Genomic DNA, 13,911 nt, shown 5'->3' on the forward strand with positions numbered 1-13,911 from the left:
CGGGCTGGGCGAAGATTGGCATTAAACAAGCAATCTGGTGATCGAACCTGTGCCATCAAATCAGCCGATTGGATCACCTTGACTCATCTCGGACAGATCGACGCAACAAATATACTCATTTGAAACAAGTGCTGTTTGAAAGCCCCGTTGGGATATTACTAGATTTGACCAAAACAACATGCTCTGGGGGGACTGTGCAGCTGCAAAGCCTATATAAAGGTGTTCGTGTTCTGCACCCAGAGGAATTAAAGCCTCTCATTCATGACACCAAGATCCTCAAAACGTGCTCTTTGTTCCTCTCCTCACTAAATTGTTCTCTATAAAAAGTGATTGGATATGTTGCGCTTTCCTTTAAATTTGGCTTTAGGCCTTGCTGTCACACGCTCCCTAGTCGCTGCCGGACCTTGTGATATATATGCCTCAGGAGAAACACCCTGCGTCGCGGCGCACAGCACTACTCGTGCCCTATATGACGCCTACGCTGACGCACTCTACCAAGTGAAGCGCGACTCTGACGGTACAACAGTCGACATTGTGCCTCTGACTGCCGGTGGTGCTGCCGATTCTTCTGTTCAGGATACCTTCTGCGCAGATACAACCTGCAGTATTTCCATTATTTATGACCAATCCGGTAATGGCAACCATCTGACCCAGGCTCCGCCCGGAGGCTTCGATGGCCCAGCCGAGGGGGGATACGATAATTTGGCTGACGCCACTGCTGCACCGATTTCACTCAACGGGCAGAAGGTATATGGTGTCTCGATTGAACCGGGCATGGGTTACCGCAACAACGAACCAGTAGGCACAGCAACGGGTGATGATCCCCAGGGCATCTATGCAGTCCTCGACGGGACCAATTACAACGATCAATGCTGCTTCGACTATGGCAATGCAGAGACCAGCAGTCTCGATACGGGCTCGGGGCACATGGAAACCATCTACTTTGGCAATTGCCGTATCTGGGGTACCGGCACTGGCGATGGGCCTTGGATTATGGCCGATTTGGAGAACGGTCTGTTCTCTGGTGAGAGCGCGGATTATAACGACGACCCATCTATTACCTCGCGATTCGTGACAGCCGTCGTAAAGGGGCAACCGAGTGAGTGGGCAATCCGGGGTGGCGATGCTACTACGGGTGCGCTATCCACGTTCTATGATGGTGCTCGCCCAGCTGGTTATGATCCAATGTACAAGGAGGGCGCTATTATTCTTGGTATTGGCGGCGACAACAGCAACGGCGCTCAGGGAACTTTCTATGAGGGCGTGATGACTAGCGGTTACCCATCTGATGACACCGAGAACGCTGTGCAGGAGAACATCGTGGCCGCAAAATATGCCGAGATGTAACCTCGAGTTAGAAAGACTCCAGTCCAGCTGGTTCTGTCCGGTGCGGCCGCTCTCAACTAGCTAGCTGATTATCGACATGGGTGACTTAACACCGATTTCCGACAATTCGATTTTTGTTTGAATGCGAAATGGAATATTTGTGTCCATCCAATCCAAGGCTGGATCACCAATCTTCTTCCTGTTATAGACTACTGTCTGGATGTGACCCTAATTTAGCTGAAGCATGAAGCAGTGGAATGTCTCATTTACTTACATCCATTGATTTTGCGCGGAGTTTATCCGTTACAGGTATTAGTGGACAACTGTACCCGGCGCAAGAAGTGAGTTGTCTTAAGAAACGCACTACTGAGTATCTTCGAACCCTCTATGTAGACCGTGAGAGCAATTCCCATACTCCACGGAGCCAATGCGCTGCTCATAGGAACGTGCTTGCTCCTGGGATGTCATGGTAAGAACGAAACAATTACCCCGCCAGGGGACGAGGATGGTGAGTGGGCGGGGTACCGGATGGCTTGTCCATCCATGGATCCCTTGCGGCCTTATCCGTTCCGGGTTCGGAGGTCCACGGGTCCCCAAAAGCCTAATCCTGTTACCGACCCAATTTAGGAATCCAGTAAACAATTCCAGGCGGAAACGCTCAGTCTATACCCTGACATGACAGAACGGTAGATTTTCCTTCAGCCGAATCCTCAAGACCTAGATGCCGGGCAACGTGGGGTATAAAAACAAAGCCTACTTGTTGAATTGCTCAAGAAAATAATCATTCATTATATTGCGAGTGATGCTGAAGAAAGCAGCTTATAACAATGTTTGAGAAAATTCGTTGACGTTGATGATATCGCTCAGGCGGGCTGCTTGCGCGTTGTTGAAGCACCCATTTGGGTTGACCACGAAGGAATGGATCCGCATTTCAGCGACCACCTTGTCTGAAGATTTCGCAAGAGTGACTGAAAAATACTCTCATGTTATCAGTTCCCGAGCCCTAGCATCTCAATAAGAGTTGTTTATTGTGCAAGTCTATAAGCCAAGCCTGTATACCTAGGCTTCAGCCCGTAAAACCTACACTCAGTTTCTGGATTAGCGTCTCGGAAATGGGCCCCGGCATTAAGTGAAGAGTGGGATGGTGAAGCTGGTTTTGCACAAACCTGTACCTGCCCCCGGATTCTGATCATGTTCTGGTCTGGGGCGCTGGCAAACATGGCACGAAGAGCAGGTTGACCGTCGTAATCAGGGAGGATAAAATAAGGCAGTTAGAAATGTCTCCAAGCGAGTCAAATCAAAATAGAATAGATTTGAATATCTCGAGGACAGCTAATAGGAGGATCAGCCCGCAGAAAACAGTCCTGTATTAATTGCTGCAGCCCGGTTCTATACTCACAGTTTCAGCCCTAAGTACAGTATTGTCGCGCCACATCCTCAATTGGCATGTGATCTATAGATTTAGAGCCTTTTCCCCCTTGAGCAAGCCAGGACGGGTGCTATAACGTGCTCTCCTAGCCTAAAGAACTTCAAACTCTGCGCTGCTGGGCTCGCCACGATTGCAAGCGGTCAAATCCATTGGACAAGCACTCATAATTACAACACACTCTTGCTCCGCCTTTAGCACAATATAATCCCCTGCTTTGCTGTCAGGGTTCAAGACTTGCAGATTCGTGCCATCAATATCAACCTTCATGAATAGATTTAGCGGGTCAGGTATCCAGCCGCTCTCAAGGAAATGAAGAATATGACTGAAAAACGGCTCTGTGCATTGCTGTACAGCACTATGTAGATTACCAGCACAGTTGTCATGGTCTTTGTCGGCGCCTAGTTGGAGATAGCGTTCTGGAGAGCACGCAGCATAGAGAACGTCGTGGATGCCAGGGGATGTATCCTCCGTGATTGTGAGAATAGGATCCCGTTTGTTGTCGAGGAAGGACTCATGAATGGATGGAAGAAGTTTGTGGAGGGTTGACCGGGTGTGGGTCATCGACATGTATCTTGGGAAGGAAGGCGTTGATGGAATGGAGAAAGCCCAAGTGTCAATAACTTGGCCTCCAGTGGAGTCAATGACCTTGATTGACTGGCCAATGTGCAGTCTCTGCACTGCAAATCGGCGAGCGGGAATGGTGGGCATCTTGTTGGTCGCTCGAGGGCTGGTATCCGATAATCGACTGTTGGAGAGGATAGAAGTTGAAACGACAGCCAAGCAATGCAGGAATATTTATAAGGGGAGGTTGGAGTCTCCCGGGAATAGTAACTGGAAAGGCGTAGGTCAAGCCGGACCCCGCCGGATGTCATACGGCGTCCGTTCCCGCGAGGTTTGCCAGCCATCCAGTCTCTGGTCTTGGCGGTTTATATTTCCATGCTGTGTAATGGAGTGCAGCCACTTGGTTTGCGTTTTGATCGTTTGAAAACGGGGAAGTTGAAGGTCAAGCAACAATAACTTCTGTACACTGAGCAGCAAGGCTTTATATTTAGGAAATGTCTAGACAGTAGTATCGGATGGCTTCCTTCGGGAAGCAAGTTGGGAATTCTCCCGCGGATAGACTTTTTCCTTAGTCCCAGATTTCTCTGAACCTCGGAATAGGTTCTTGATCTCTTTCCAGCATCGAACAAGCCAAAGGACAGAAGCTGCAATGACATATTTCCCTACAAAACAAACATGTGATTATAAAGGGAGTCCGAGACGCAGATGCGACGTCGCCAGAGTCAAATAGGTGCATGCTGTAAAGGGACTTGAGACTCCCAGCTAGGTGTTAGCAATCTATCTATCTAAGGAACGGAAAGTGAAGGTAACAGCGAAAACATATGGCGACGAAGCTCATTGGGAGGTAGAAAATGGTAGCTACAGTGAATACCAGAATGTCGGGTCTTTGTAAAGCTCTCCTATCGACCAGACTGGTTCCCTTAGATGCTTCTTTGACCGATATAGCATTGAAAACTAGAGCCTGTGAGTATTTTTTTTTTTTAAAGCTTCGACGTGGAAATTGAAGAAAACAAGAGTGAGAGGAGAGACCAACACCATCCCAGGACCTCGTATTTGCTCATTTTTTCTCTCGATTCGATATAAAAAGGGCTGGAATATTTTCTCACGCTCAGCAATAAGGCGAGACAAAATCTCGTTTAGATGTGCCTGCTCTAGAGCCCTGAGCACTCGAGCATCCTCTGGCATGTCTATCAGCATAGAATTTACTTTATCGTAAATCTTACCAAAGTCGAATTATAGTTATGGGTCGAAAGCTGGGATGTGTAAGGAAAATCATGATATTGTTGGCGCCTAGTATGCAATGAATAACTCTGTGTTGCCTCCAGGGAGGCTAAAATACAAGCCCTCATGCAGCAATCTTAGGTTATGCTTTTCATTGACAACAAATCCCAGGTCGACAAGTCTGCAGTTCGCCAGGGTCATACGCAATCTCCACAAGACCAATCAATGTCTGGAGGCAGAGGACATAATTAGAGGGCTAATGAGATTGACATGCCAGCACAAGGCTGCGATATGGCATCCTGCTTGCTTTTTCCGTGCCGCATCCTGGAGAAATAGAAGTGTCAATGATTGGCTTTTCAGGGGTGCATTGACAGCCTCACAGCCTCAGCCTCCAGCTTATGAGCCCCTCCGTTTCCTTCAGGCGAGAATTGCAAGTCTTTTGAAAACGCTTGACCTTTGAAACCAGAGTTTTGACTCTTCGTCCACCCGCCCTGAACTTCCCTGGGCTCACTGTCTAAGATGGAAAGCGCAGCCGGCGCAATTATCTTGACTTTGCTACTTGGTTTAGGGTTTGTTATCTTCCTCTCGACACGGCAGGGAGACACCAGAAAAAGCCCTCTCGAGAATGATCTTAGGCCCGACCAAACCTACACTTCGCCATCCTTTCCAGCCCCCGCAAGCGTCGCTACCCCGGTTGCAGAGCGGAGTCCCCCCCTCCCCTCCCTCAGCCGGCATCCGAAGACACAGTCCGGAAGCGCCAGAAAAGCCCCTCCCGAGAAAGAGGTCGACCATACCCGCACTTCGCAATCCTATCCACTCCCTGCAAGTACCGCTATACCGTCTGCCCCGCCGCAATCGATCGTTCCTTCCAAGAATCCTACAGATTACACTATCGCCTGGATCTGCGCCATATCAACCGAATACGTGGCAGCTCAAGAATTTCTCGATGAAGAGCACGAAGGGCCGGACGGACAGGACTTTGTGTCGCCCGGCGACACAAATAACTACGCACTGGGCAGGATCGGAGAACATAACATTGTCATTGCTGTCTTACCAGATGGCGAATATGGAACCGCTGCCACGGCCACGGTAGCCACGAATATCCAGAATAGCTTCCCAAACATTCGAATCGGGCTACTGGTTGGTATCGGTGGCGGTGTTCCAAGCGAAAGGCATGATATTTGCCTGGGCGATGTTGTTGTTAGTGCACCGCGGGACGGGAAAGGTGGTGTGTTCTAGTATGATTTTGGCAAGACAATACAGGGTCGTTCTTTCCAACACACGTGGTTTCTTAATCAGCCTCTGGTGGCTCTCCGTACTGCACTGGCGGGGCTGCGAGCGCAGTACAAGAGAAAGGGGCACCATATTGAGAACACAATCGACGGCATCTTGAACCGGAACCCATGGCTTTGACAAGAGTATGGACGGCCGCTAGGAAACACTGATACCCTATTCCAAGCCAAAGTGATCCATGATCCAAGGGGCTGTGCAGAATTCTGTGCTAGTAATGCGTCAAATATCATCTAGCGGCGCACACGAGCTACAAACGAACCAAACCCAGCTATTCACTATGGGCTTATCGCTTCTGCAAACAAGGTGATGGAGGATGTATTGGTGCGCGATCAGCTGGCAGCTAAGAATAATATCCTCTGTTTTGAAATGGAGGCCGCAGGGTTGATGAATCAGTTCCCCTGTCTTGTTATTCGCGGTATATGTGACTATTTGGACTCGCATAAGAATAAGGAGTGGCAGGGCTTTGCAGCGATAACAGCGGCTGTGTATGTGAAAGATATAATCTGCCAGATTCGTCCAAGTTCAATTCAGGCCGAGAAGAAGCTCAGTGAAATTATCCTTGGTATTTACAAGTTTTAAGAATTATAATTTCAATACCTGCTAATCGTATCTCCAGGCCTCCATGATACTGTCAAAGAGAACCAGGACTTAGCAAAGCAGACCCTGGACCATACAAAGAAGCAGCTCAAAGCCTAGAATGATTTAGCCAGGGAAAGGTTGTCTGACAAAGAAGAAAAGTATCACCAGCTGTTCCGCCTCACGAGTGACAGCAGGGATGAAACCACGTATGAGTAGTATAAGAATCGAGTGGAGAAGAGGGTTGAAAACACCTGCCTGTGGTTCCTCCAGCACGAGAACTTCCAGAAGTGGTTACATGCTGAGTCTGGCCCCCTGCTCGTCTCAGCGGATCCTGGCTGTGGAAAGTTAGTGCTAGCCTGGTACCTGGTTAATAATTACCTGCCTTGATCAGCAACAATCTGCTACTTCTTCTTTAAAGACAAAGTCCAGGAGAGGGTCTGGCAAGCACTTTGTGCACTGCTTCACCAACTATTTGCCTAGAAGCCCCATCTGATCAAACATGCTATGCTAGAGTACAGCAAAGATGGGAAAGGTCTGATCAACTTGATAGAATCACTGTAGAAGGTTCTACGAAACGCGACTGGAGATCCCCAGGCAGGGCTAATAATCATGGTCCTTGATGCCCTAGACGAATGCAGCGAGTCGGAACTTCCAGACCTCACGTGGAACGTGGAGAGTTAATTCTGTGGCGGCCAGGGCAAGCTGAAATATCTCCTAACATGCTGTTTATATGAGTCGATTGTATCTAGATTCGGCAGCTTATTGCGCACCTTTCTGAATATTCGTATACCAGGAGAGGAAGAGTCGGAAACCATTAGTTATGAGGTGAATCATGTTATCACGCACAAGGTCAATCAGCTGTCGCAGAAGAAGAACCTATCATACAAAGTCACTGAGAAGCTGAATGAAGGACTACGGAAGACTCCCCACTGTACTTACCTCTGGGTATACCTCGTGTTCAACTACTTGGAGGAAGAAGACTTCAAAAAAACAGTGAAAGGGGCCGAGTCTGCCTTGAAGATAATTCCAACAAGTGTTAATGCGGTATACGAGCAAATTCTTAGCAAGTCTAAGGATCCCTTGAAGGTTCGAAAAGTCTTGAGCATCATCTTGGCCGCGACCCAGCCGCTGACAATTTCGGAAATGAATATTGCTGTGAATGTAGAAGATACATCGCAGTCGCTTGATGACCTTGACTTGGAGACTGAAGAGGACTTTAAGGCACGCCTCAGAGCATTATGTGGGCTATTTATCTCAATTTATCACGGCAGGATTCATTTTCTCCACCAAACAGCTCGCGAGTTTCTTCTGGGTGATTTGGAATCGTCCAATACTATTCCATTAGAGCCAGGCTGGTATCGCTCCATCACTATTACCCAGGCACACGAGGTGCTTGCGACTGTCTGCGTGCGCTATCTTGATTTCTTAAATTCTAATACAAGCACAGACGAAGATGATAGCAATAGCAGCATCATGGATAGCCACAACTTCCTATATTACTCCGCCAAAAGCTGGACTATTCACTTCCGCGAGGCTGGTATTACTCCTACGGCTGCCATACTCTCCTCTGCCCTGAGGATTTGTAACCCAAGTTTGAGAAGCTATGCAGCATGGTTTGATATCTTCTGGGAAACTACAGATCTTAAAGAAACCGGAAATTTTTCAAATCTTATGCTAGCATCATACTGTGGGCATTATGCAATTACCAAGACACTTCTAGAACAGGGTGCGGATGTGGATTCCAAAGACTCCAGTTATGATCGAACACCTCTATCATGGGCTGCAGAAACTGGACACAAGGAGATTGTCCAGCTTCTTATTCAGACTGGGAAGGTAAATATGGATTCCAAGGACTCTGATAGTCGAACACCTCTATCATGGGCCGCAAGAAATGGACACAAGGAGGTTGTCCAGCTTCTTATTCAGTCTGGGAAGGTGGACATGAATTCTAAGGACTCGAGATATCATCAAACACCTCTATCATGGGCTGCAAGAAATGGACACAAGGAAGTTGTCCAGCTTCTTATCCAGACTGGGAAGGTAGATATAGATTCCAAGAACTCTTTTTGTCAAACACCCCTATCATATGCTGCAGACCGTGGACATGAGGATATTGTCCAGTTGCTTCGTCAGTCAGGAAGCAGAGCCATCTAGCAGGTGCTCTCAGCAAAGGGTCCGCGGCACAACAACTACGTTCAATACAAGGTGAATAGCAAACTAAGACATACGTATCCTAATGCACATCTCAACAGGCAAAGTATGCCTTCCCCTGATCTTGATATTTGGCAACAAGAGCTTCGTAGTTGATCAAACAAGGTAAAGGTAAGACTCAATGATCCAACGGAGGAAGAAAGGCGTGGCCGCAGCAGAATGGTTGAAAAAAGAATTCGTCACACCCTACACTTCGAGTGCGGCGGAGATTGCGTAGCACCGTGCTTTACCTTTGGCCGTGATGTGCATGTTGTTTGTGCAGGGAGGGTAGATAGGATAGGATATTAGGGATTGGGGTTTTGAATCATGGAGTGAACTCATGCTACATTGGGTTTTCTTTTTCGGGCATTCGAATGCGATGCTGATAGTACAGCTATCAGGCACCCGATATACTGCTGGGGAGTTGAGTATGCTGCGATCAGCATAGTGTTGGAACTGGTACAATTACTATTTTCATTCTCTTCAAGTACAACCCAAACTCACGTCCAGGGCAGACCTGCCCTGTCTCAAGACTTATCTCGACTTATCTCGACTTATTTCGTCGTCTCAGGCGAGACCGGCGAGTATCTCCTCCGCCGGACGAAGAACCACCTGCACATTAGTCAGACAATCCGGATCAAACCCTAACTATAACTTAAGTGGAGGAGCTTACCAAAGAGCAAAGACAATCGCGATAACAGCCGGCACGCCCAATCCCACACTCAGCCCGATAATCAGCGGATTCCGATTAGAGTCGTCTCCATCATCTGACTCCTCGGTATCATCCGTCCCAGCAGTCGACGAAGGGGTAGCTGGCGGAGGGGTGTAGGAAACCGGCGTCCCGGACGTCGCGCCCACCGTGCGCACATTCTCCCCGAACGGGATGGCAGCTGTCAATGTGCCGAATGTGCTAGCTGGGAATGTAGGATCTACACCGTCTTCGACGGTGAGAACGGTCGTCATTTCGTGCTCGACGGTTGTCGTCCTCTGCAGATTGACGGGGCAGTTGATCAGACCCGTTGACGCGCAGCTGACGAGGGTATTTGTTATCGTCGTCGAGATCGTCGTCGTCTCAAGCTCGCTGTCTTCTTGTCTCGCTTCGAGAAGTCTTGGAGACGGAGAGGGAGTGGCAGCCGCGGTCTTCGGTCCCGCACACAGACTCGCCAGCGTCGTGTAGAAAACCGGCACCGTCGTGGTCGGCGCAGGACCCCATTGGTACTCATCCACGGCGATCGTTGCGCCCGCCGCAGCACCCACGGCAAGGGTATATTCCGCGACTGCTTCAGCCGCGCACTCCGCGTCATCATCTGTCGTTGCGTCAACCGTGAAGAGGAAGTCCGCCACGTACGCGAAGACCTCGGCGCCCACGCCCGCGCTGAATTTCGGTAGGTCGAGCGCCGACGGCGTGTCCAGGGAGGAGATCTCAAAGCCGACGCTTGCCTGCAGCTGCAGGAGCGCTTGGATGCTGCCGTGGCCGTCGATTGTGACCGGGAGGAACTCGACCTGCGCGCCGGGTCTAGCTCAGCTCGTTAGTCTTGCTGCATTTGCGTTAGGGTTATCAGCAGACGAGCAGCTTACAAGGTAATCCCCGAGACATTCTTGTTGAATAATTCCAGCTCCAGCGCCAGTCCGTCATCGAGCTTGATGTGAATCCCGCTCCCGATGTTGATTTCCGCCTGCGCAATCAGCACCAGGGACACCTTGAACAGCGCGCCGGCCTCGAGACCGGGGATCGCAAACCCGGCCGGGCCCTGAGACGTGAATAAATCCAAGGTATACGTCGCCCCGGCCGAAAGCTGCAGATCCAACTCCAGATACAGCTCGAGGCCATCAAACTCAAACTGCGCATGCACGCCGGGAAACCCATCCGCATCCGCGAGGTCGAGGTCGAGATCGAGAGTCGGCCAGGCGGGGAGATCGTCGAAGTCGAGGTCGATGGCGCTCTCGAGGAAGTCGCCCGCGAAATCGCCGAGCTGGTGGAGCGCTGTCTCTGTTACGTTTGCGAGCTCGTCCGTGACGCTGTCAATCGCCTGCGTGACGTTGAAGTCGTCTTCGATTGTGAGAGAGCCGCTGACGGAGCCATTGATGTAGCACGCTGTGCAGATGAGCGAGAGGCCGGCCTCGGTGTCGAGGGTTCCCTCGTGTGAACCGATAGAGGTGTTTGTGCTTGAACTGCAGGACTAGGTCAGTTACGCTTCCCTCGAGACGAGGGGGCAGGGCCGTACCTCGTGCCAATTGAGAAGAGGGTTGCATCTGCCCAGCTCTTGGTCAACTCAGTCCGGTTGAGCGTGTACGTCTCGCCTCTTGCGTCGTGTAAGGCGCGTTTGATCGCGACGGTCGTGTCCTCGTCAGCATTGTGCAGTGTTCGCACGGGGACATATCCCGCGCTCGCGCTGAGGCATTGTAGGAGGACGAGCCCGTAGACACTGAGGAGCATCGTGAAGACGTGCAGTTACTTTCCTGGGAGTACAGAATCCTTCGCTCCCCCAGCCGGGCGGCCGGGGAAGTACGCAGGTAAATACGTGGAGACAAGCGAGCACCTCCGACCTCGTCTTCTCAGCCTTGCTGCGCCGCAGCTGTGCCGCGGGCCCGGAACGGGCTCCTCTCCTACAGCTTGGCTGCATTAGCTCGACGTCTGGGCCGTGTTATCAGACGGCCCCTTTGGGGGCGGGAATGCCAACGGCGCTGCGACGCTCATTTCGATGGCCCAGCACCACCTTTCGTGGTGCTCAACCCTACACGTAGTAAACCGTGACACGGAGCAGGACGCAGAGCAATAATCCACCAACGCACGTCGACTTCCCGTCCACAGAGTAAAAATCATCGATTGGGGACGGCCAGAGGCGAATTTTCTCCCCGGCCCTCGGACGAGGCTGAGCGACGCACGAACAGCGGTTCGTGCCGTGCGCGGCCGCTATCGTCGAGGTTGTCCAGTCGCGGTCGAGATAACGAAATTGCGCCCATGCGGACTTGCGGACGCCGATGCAGATGCAGGGGCCCCGCGGCGGCTGAGAGGCGTTTCATGGCTGGCTCGGTCGCGTGCGATTTATTGGGCAAGATAACCTGCTCCTTCACTTCTGTTCGACGCGACGGCCCGACCGGCTGCGAGCAGTTCTCAATGAGGGTTTATTTTGGTGCGGAGACGAGTGAGGTGCTGACACGAGTACACCATCAGGGGTGCATGGCAGGGTCTTGTCCGAGTGATGTCTGCTTGAAGCGCTGGCCTTGTTGTTTGAGTGTCTACGACACGACGAGACGAAGCAGCTTTCACTGTAGGCCAGTCATGAAGCCAGCGGGCCTGCTTGCCTCAGACGAACAGGACCAAAATAGATCAACCCGCGTTATTCCCTGTATTCTAGGAGAAAAATCAAGCTATCGAAATCTTAAGAGTTTGTTGAGATGAAACATATCAGTTCGAGGGCACCGAGGGGTGTGAGTGCAAGTGCTTCGACGATGGACGGACCATATGCGAGGGGTGTGTATCAGAGAGGGATTGGGGGGGATACGCTACCAGCAAACATTCCACGAACAATGAGAGATCTATCTTAAAGAAACTGAATCTAGATGATAAGAGCTGCCTCGGCGAGTCTATGCAATCACGCAGTCTCCACAACCCTCTCCTCCAGCTGCGGCGACAGCGGCGTCCGCGCGGCAATGTACTGCGTCAACACCTCATCCTGCGTATCCAGCGTGATAAAGTCATCCGTCGCCACAAAGATATTGTCACCCCCGCCAGCCAGGAAGTCCAGCGTCACGACGCGGTACTCGCGTTCGTCATCGAGAGCCTCGCCGTCGAGCGTCACGTCGACAAGACGACTCCCCGCCTCGTTGCCCGGATTGAACTCAATCCGCACGCCCCGCGAGACCTGGAACTACGAGGTGATTTCATGGTTGTTGAACTGATTGACGTACGAGACAGCGCCCTCGAGGACCTTGCGCAGATCTGCTCCCGAGAACTGCAGCTCAACGATGGCGTTGCCGAAGGGGAACGCTGTCAGGACTTCACCCCGCGTGATCTCGCCCGCGTCGATTTCCGCGCGGATCCCGCCGGCATTGATGAGCGCTAAATCCGGCTTCTCCTCTGTGGCTCCCTCGGTCTGGTTAATGCGGTACTCGAACATCGCGTCTGCCATGACCTGGCCAAGAAGGCAGTCCCCGTCCTGGCATGTGGACTGGACGAGCGGCACGTCCGTCTCGCCGAGTACTTCGGCGGCGAAGTCGGCGAAGGCCTCAGCCCATTCCTGGATCTTCCCGTCCAGCTTGGCGTCCAGCTTCGTGCTGTTGTCCATGTGGATCGGCGCGCCGTGGTACGCGAGGGCGTGCCCGTCTTCGTCGAAGGTCACGTCAATGGCCCCGAGGTACTCGCCCCAGCGGTAGGCCGTGACAATGAAGACCTCGTTACCGTTACGATCCTCGACGATGGTCGGGTACTTCCCCTTGGCATCGTCCATATCTCCCAGGAGTGTGTGCGAGTGGCCCCCGATAATCAGGCTGAGGCCCTCCGTTTGCGCGGCGAGTTCCTGGTCCTCATCGTAGCCGAGGTGCGAGAGGAGGACGATGCGGTTGACGTCCGTCCGATTGCGGATCTCCCATATCGCCCTCTGGACTTCCCGCACGGGGTCGAGGAAGACCGTCTTGTTCCCGACCTGCGAGATTCCTGGCGTCGTGGGGGTCGTCGCGCCGATAACGGCGACCCCGTGGTCCGGGAAGACATGGTAGTTCTTGATCGTGTGATTGAGCGAAGGAACGCCGCTCTTGACGTTACACGAGACAACAGGGAAGGTCAGGTTGAGCAGGAAGCGGCCAAGAGCCTCGTCGCCGCCGTCCCACTCGTGGTTGCCCAGGGTCATTGCGTCGAAGCGTAGCGTGTTGATCGTCTCCGCGATCTTCTCGCCGCCGTAGTACTGGTAGAAGAGCGTGCCCTGGAACTCATCGCCAGCGTTCAGCCACAGGTTGTCCGGGTGCGCGGCGCGCAGCTCGTCGACCTTGGTTTTGATGCGCGCATAGCCGCCGTAGCAGCCCTCTGCGGGGTCCTCGCAGGCTGTCCCCGAGGAGGCGAACTGGTCCAGGTGGGCGTGGACGTCGTTGACGTGGAAGAAGGCTGTAGCCTGGTTAGCTTTGTGGCGTGAGACGATGGACATATAGGGTCACGCACAGACGTTGTAGTTGCCATCGCAGTCGACAAATCGCTTGGTAAGACGCCTGCTGTAGAGGTAGTCGTCGGCGACGGCGGTGCCAGCCACTGCGAGGGCCAACAGTAAGAGCTTCATTTTGCAGACAAAGGTCTTTCGGATGTGCAATGGTCGACAGGG

General features: G+C 52.0%; 6 protein-coding genes across 6 annotated transcripts; 3 read left to right on the top strand and 3 right to left on the bottom strand.

The window, feature by feature from the left end:
• Positions 1 to 336: 336 nt before the first annotated feature.
• Positions 337 to 1,347, top strand: BJX67DRAFT_382030 (alpha-L-arabinofuranosidase B; the record flags this gene model as incomplete). Its single annotated transcript, XM_071033142.1, has 1 exon — positions 337 to 1,347. One exon carries the CDS (start codon positions 337 to 339, stop codon positions 1,345 to 1,347), a length of 1,011 nt encoding a protein of 336 aa, XP_070885197.1.
• Positions 1,348 to 2,268: 921 nt separating this feature from the next.
• Positions 2,269 to 3,569, bottom strand: BJX67DRAFT_355988 (uncharacterized protein). The gene has a single exon (XM_071029361.1). The coding sequence runs from the start codon at positions 3,461 to 3,463 to the stop codon at positions 2,846 to 2,848; it is 618 nt and encodes a 205-aa protein (XP_070885198.1). The 5' UTR covers positions 3,464 to 3,569; the 3' UTR covers positions 2,269 to 2,845.
• A 1,487-nt stretch (positions 3,570 to 5,056) lies between these two features.
• On the top strand, positions 5,057 to 5,776 carry BJX67DRAFT_382032 (uncharacterized protein; the record flags this gene model as incomplete). Its single annotated transcript, XM_071033143.1, has 1 exon — positions 5,057 to 5,776. The coding sequence occupies one exon, from the start codon at positions 5,057 to 5,059 to the stop codon at positions 5,774 to 5,776; it is 720 nt and encodes a 239-aa protein (XP_070885199.1).
• A 420-nt stretch (positions 5,777 to 6,196) lies between these two features.
• BJX67DRAFT_382033 (uncharacterized protein) lies at positions 6,197 to 6,526 on the top strand (the record flags this gene model as incomplete). Its single annotated transcript, XM_071033144.1, has 2 exons — positions 6,197 to 6,392; positions 6,447 to 6,526. The coding sequence occupies 2 exons, from the start codon at positions 6,197 to 6,199 to the stop codon at positions 6,524 to 6,526; spliced, it is 276 nt and encodes a 91-aa protein (XP_070885200.1).
• A 2,515-nt stretch (positions 6,527 to 9,041) lies between these two features.
• On the bottom strand, positions 9,042 to 11,074 carry BJX67DRAFT_141728 (uncharacterized protein). The gene is made up of 4 exons (XM_071024661.1): positions 10,825 to 11,074; positions 10,178 to 10,771; positions 9,273 to 10,115; positions 9,042 to 9,211 (listed from the first exon to the last, which is right to left on the bottom strand). Exons 1-4 carry the CDS (start codon positions 11,034 to 11,036, stop codon positions 9,154 to 9,156), a joined length of 1,707 nt encoding a protein of 568 aa, XP_070885201.1. The 5' UTR covers positions 11,037 to 11,074; the 3' UTR covers positions 9,042 to 9,153.
• Positions 11,075 to 12,195: 1,121 nt separating this feature from the next.
• Positions 12,196 to 13,869, bottom strand: BJX67DRAFT_372667 (bifunctional metallophosphatase/5'-nucleotidase; the record flags this gene model as incomplete). Its single annotated transcript, XM_071031275.1, has 3 exons — positions 12,196 to 12,471; positions 12,508 to 13,700; positions 13,755 to 13,869. 3 exons carry the CDS (start codon positions 13,867 to 13,869, stop codon positions 12,196 to 12,198), a joined length of 1,584 nt encoding a protein of 527 aa, XP_070885202.1.
• Between the last annotated feature and the right edge of the window lie 42 nt (positions 13,870 to 13,911).

The sequence above is a fragment of the Aspergillus lucknowensis genome (assembly GCF_044049455.1).
Source record: "Aspergillus lucknowensis strain CBS 449.75 chromosome Unknown BJX67scaffold_26, whole genome shotgun sequence".
Lineage (NCBI taxonomy): Eukaryota > Fungi > Ascomycota > Eurotiomycetes > Eurotiales > Aspergillaceae > Aspergillus > Aspergillus lucknowensis.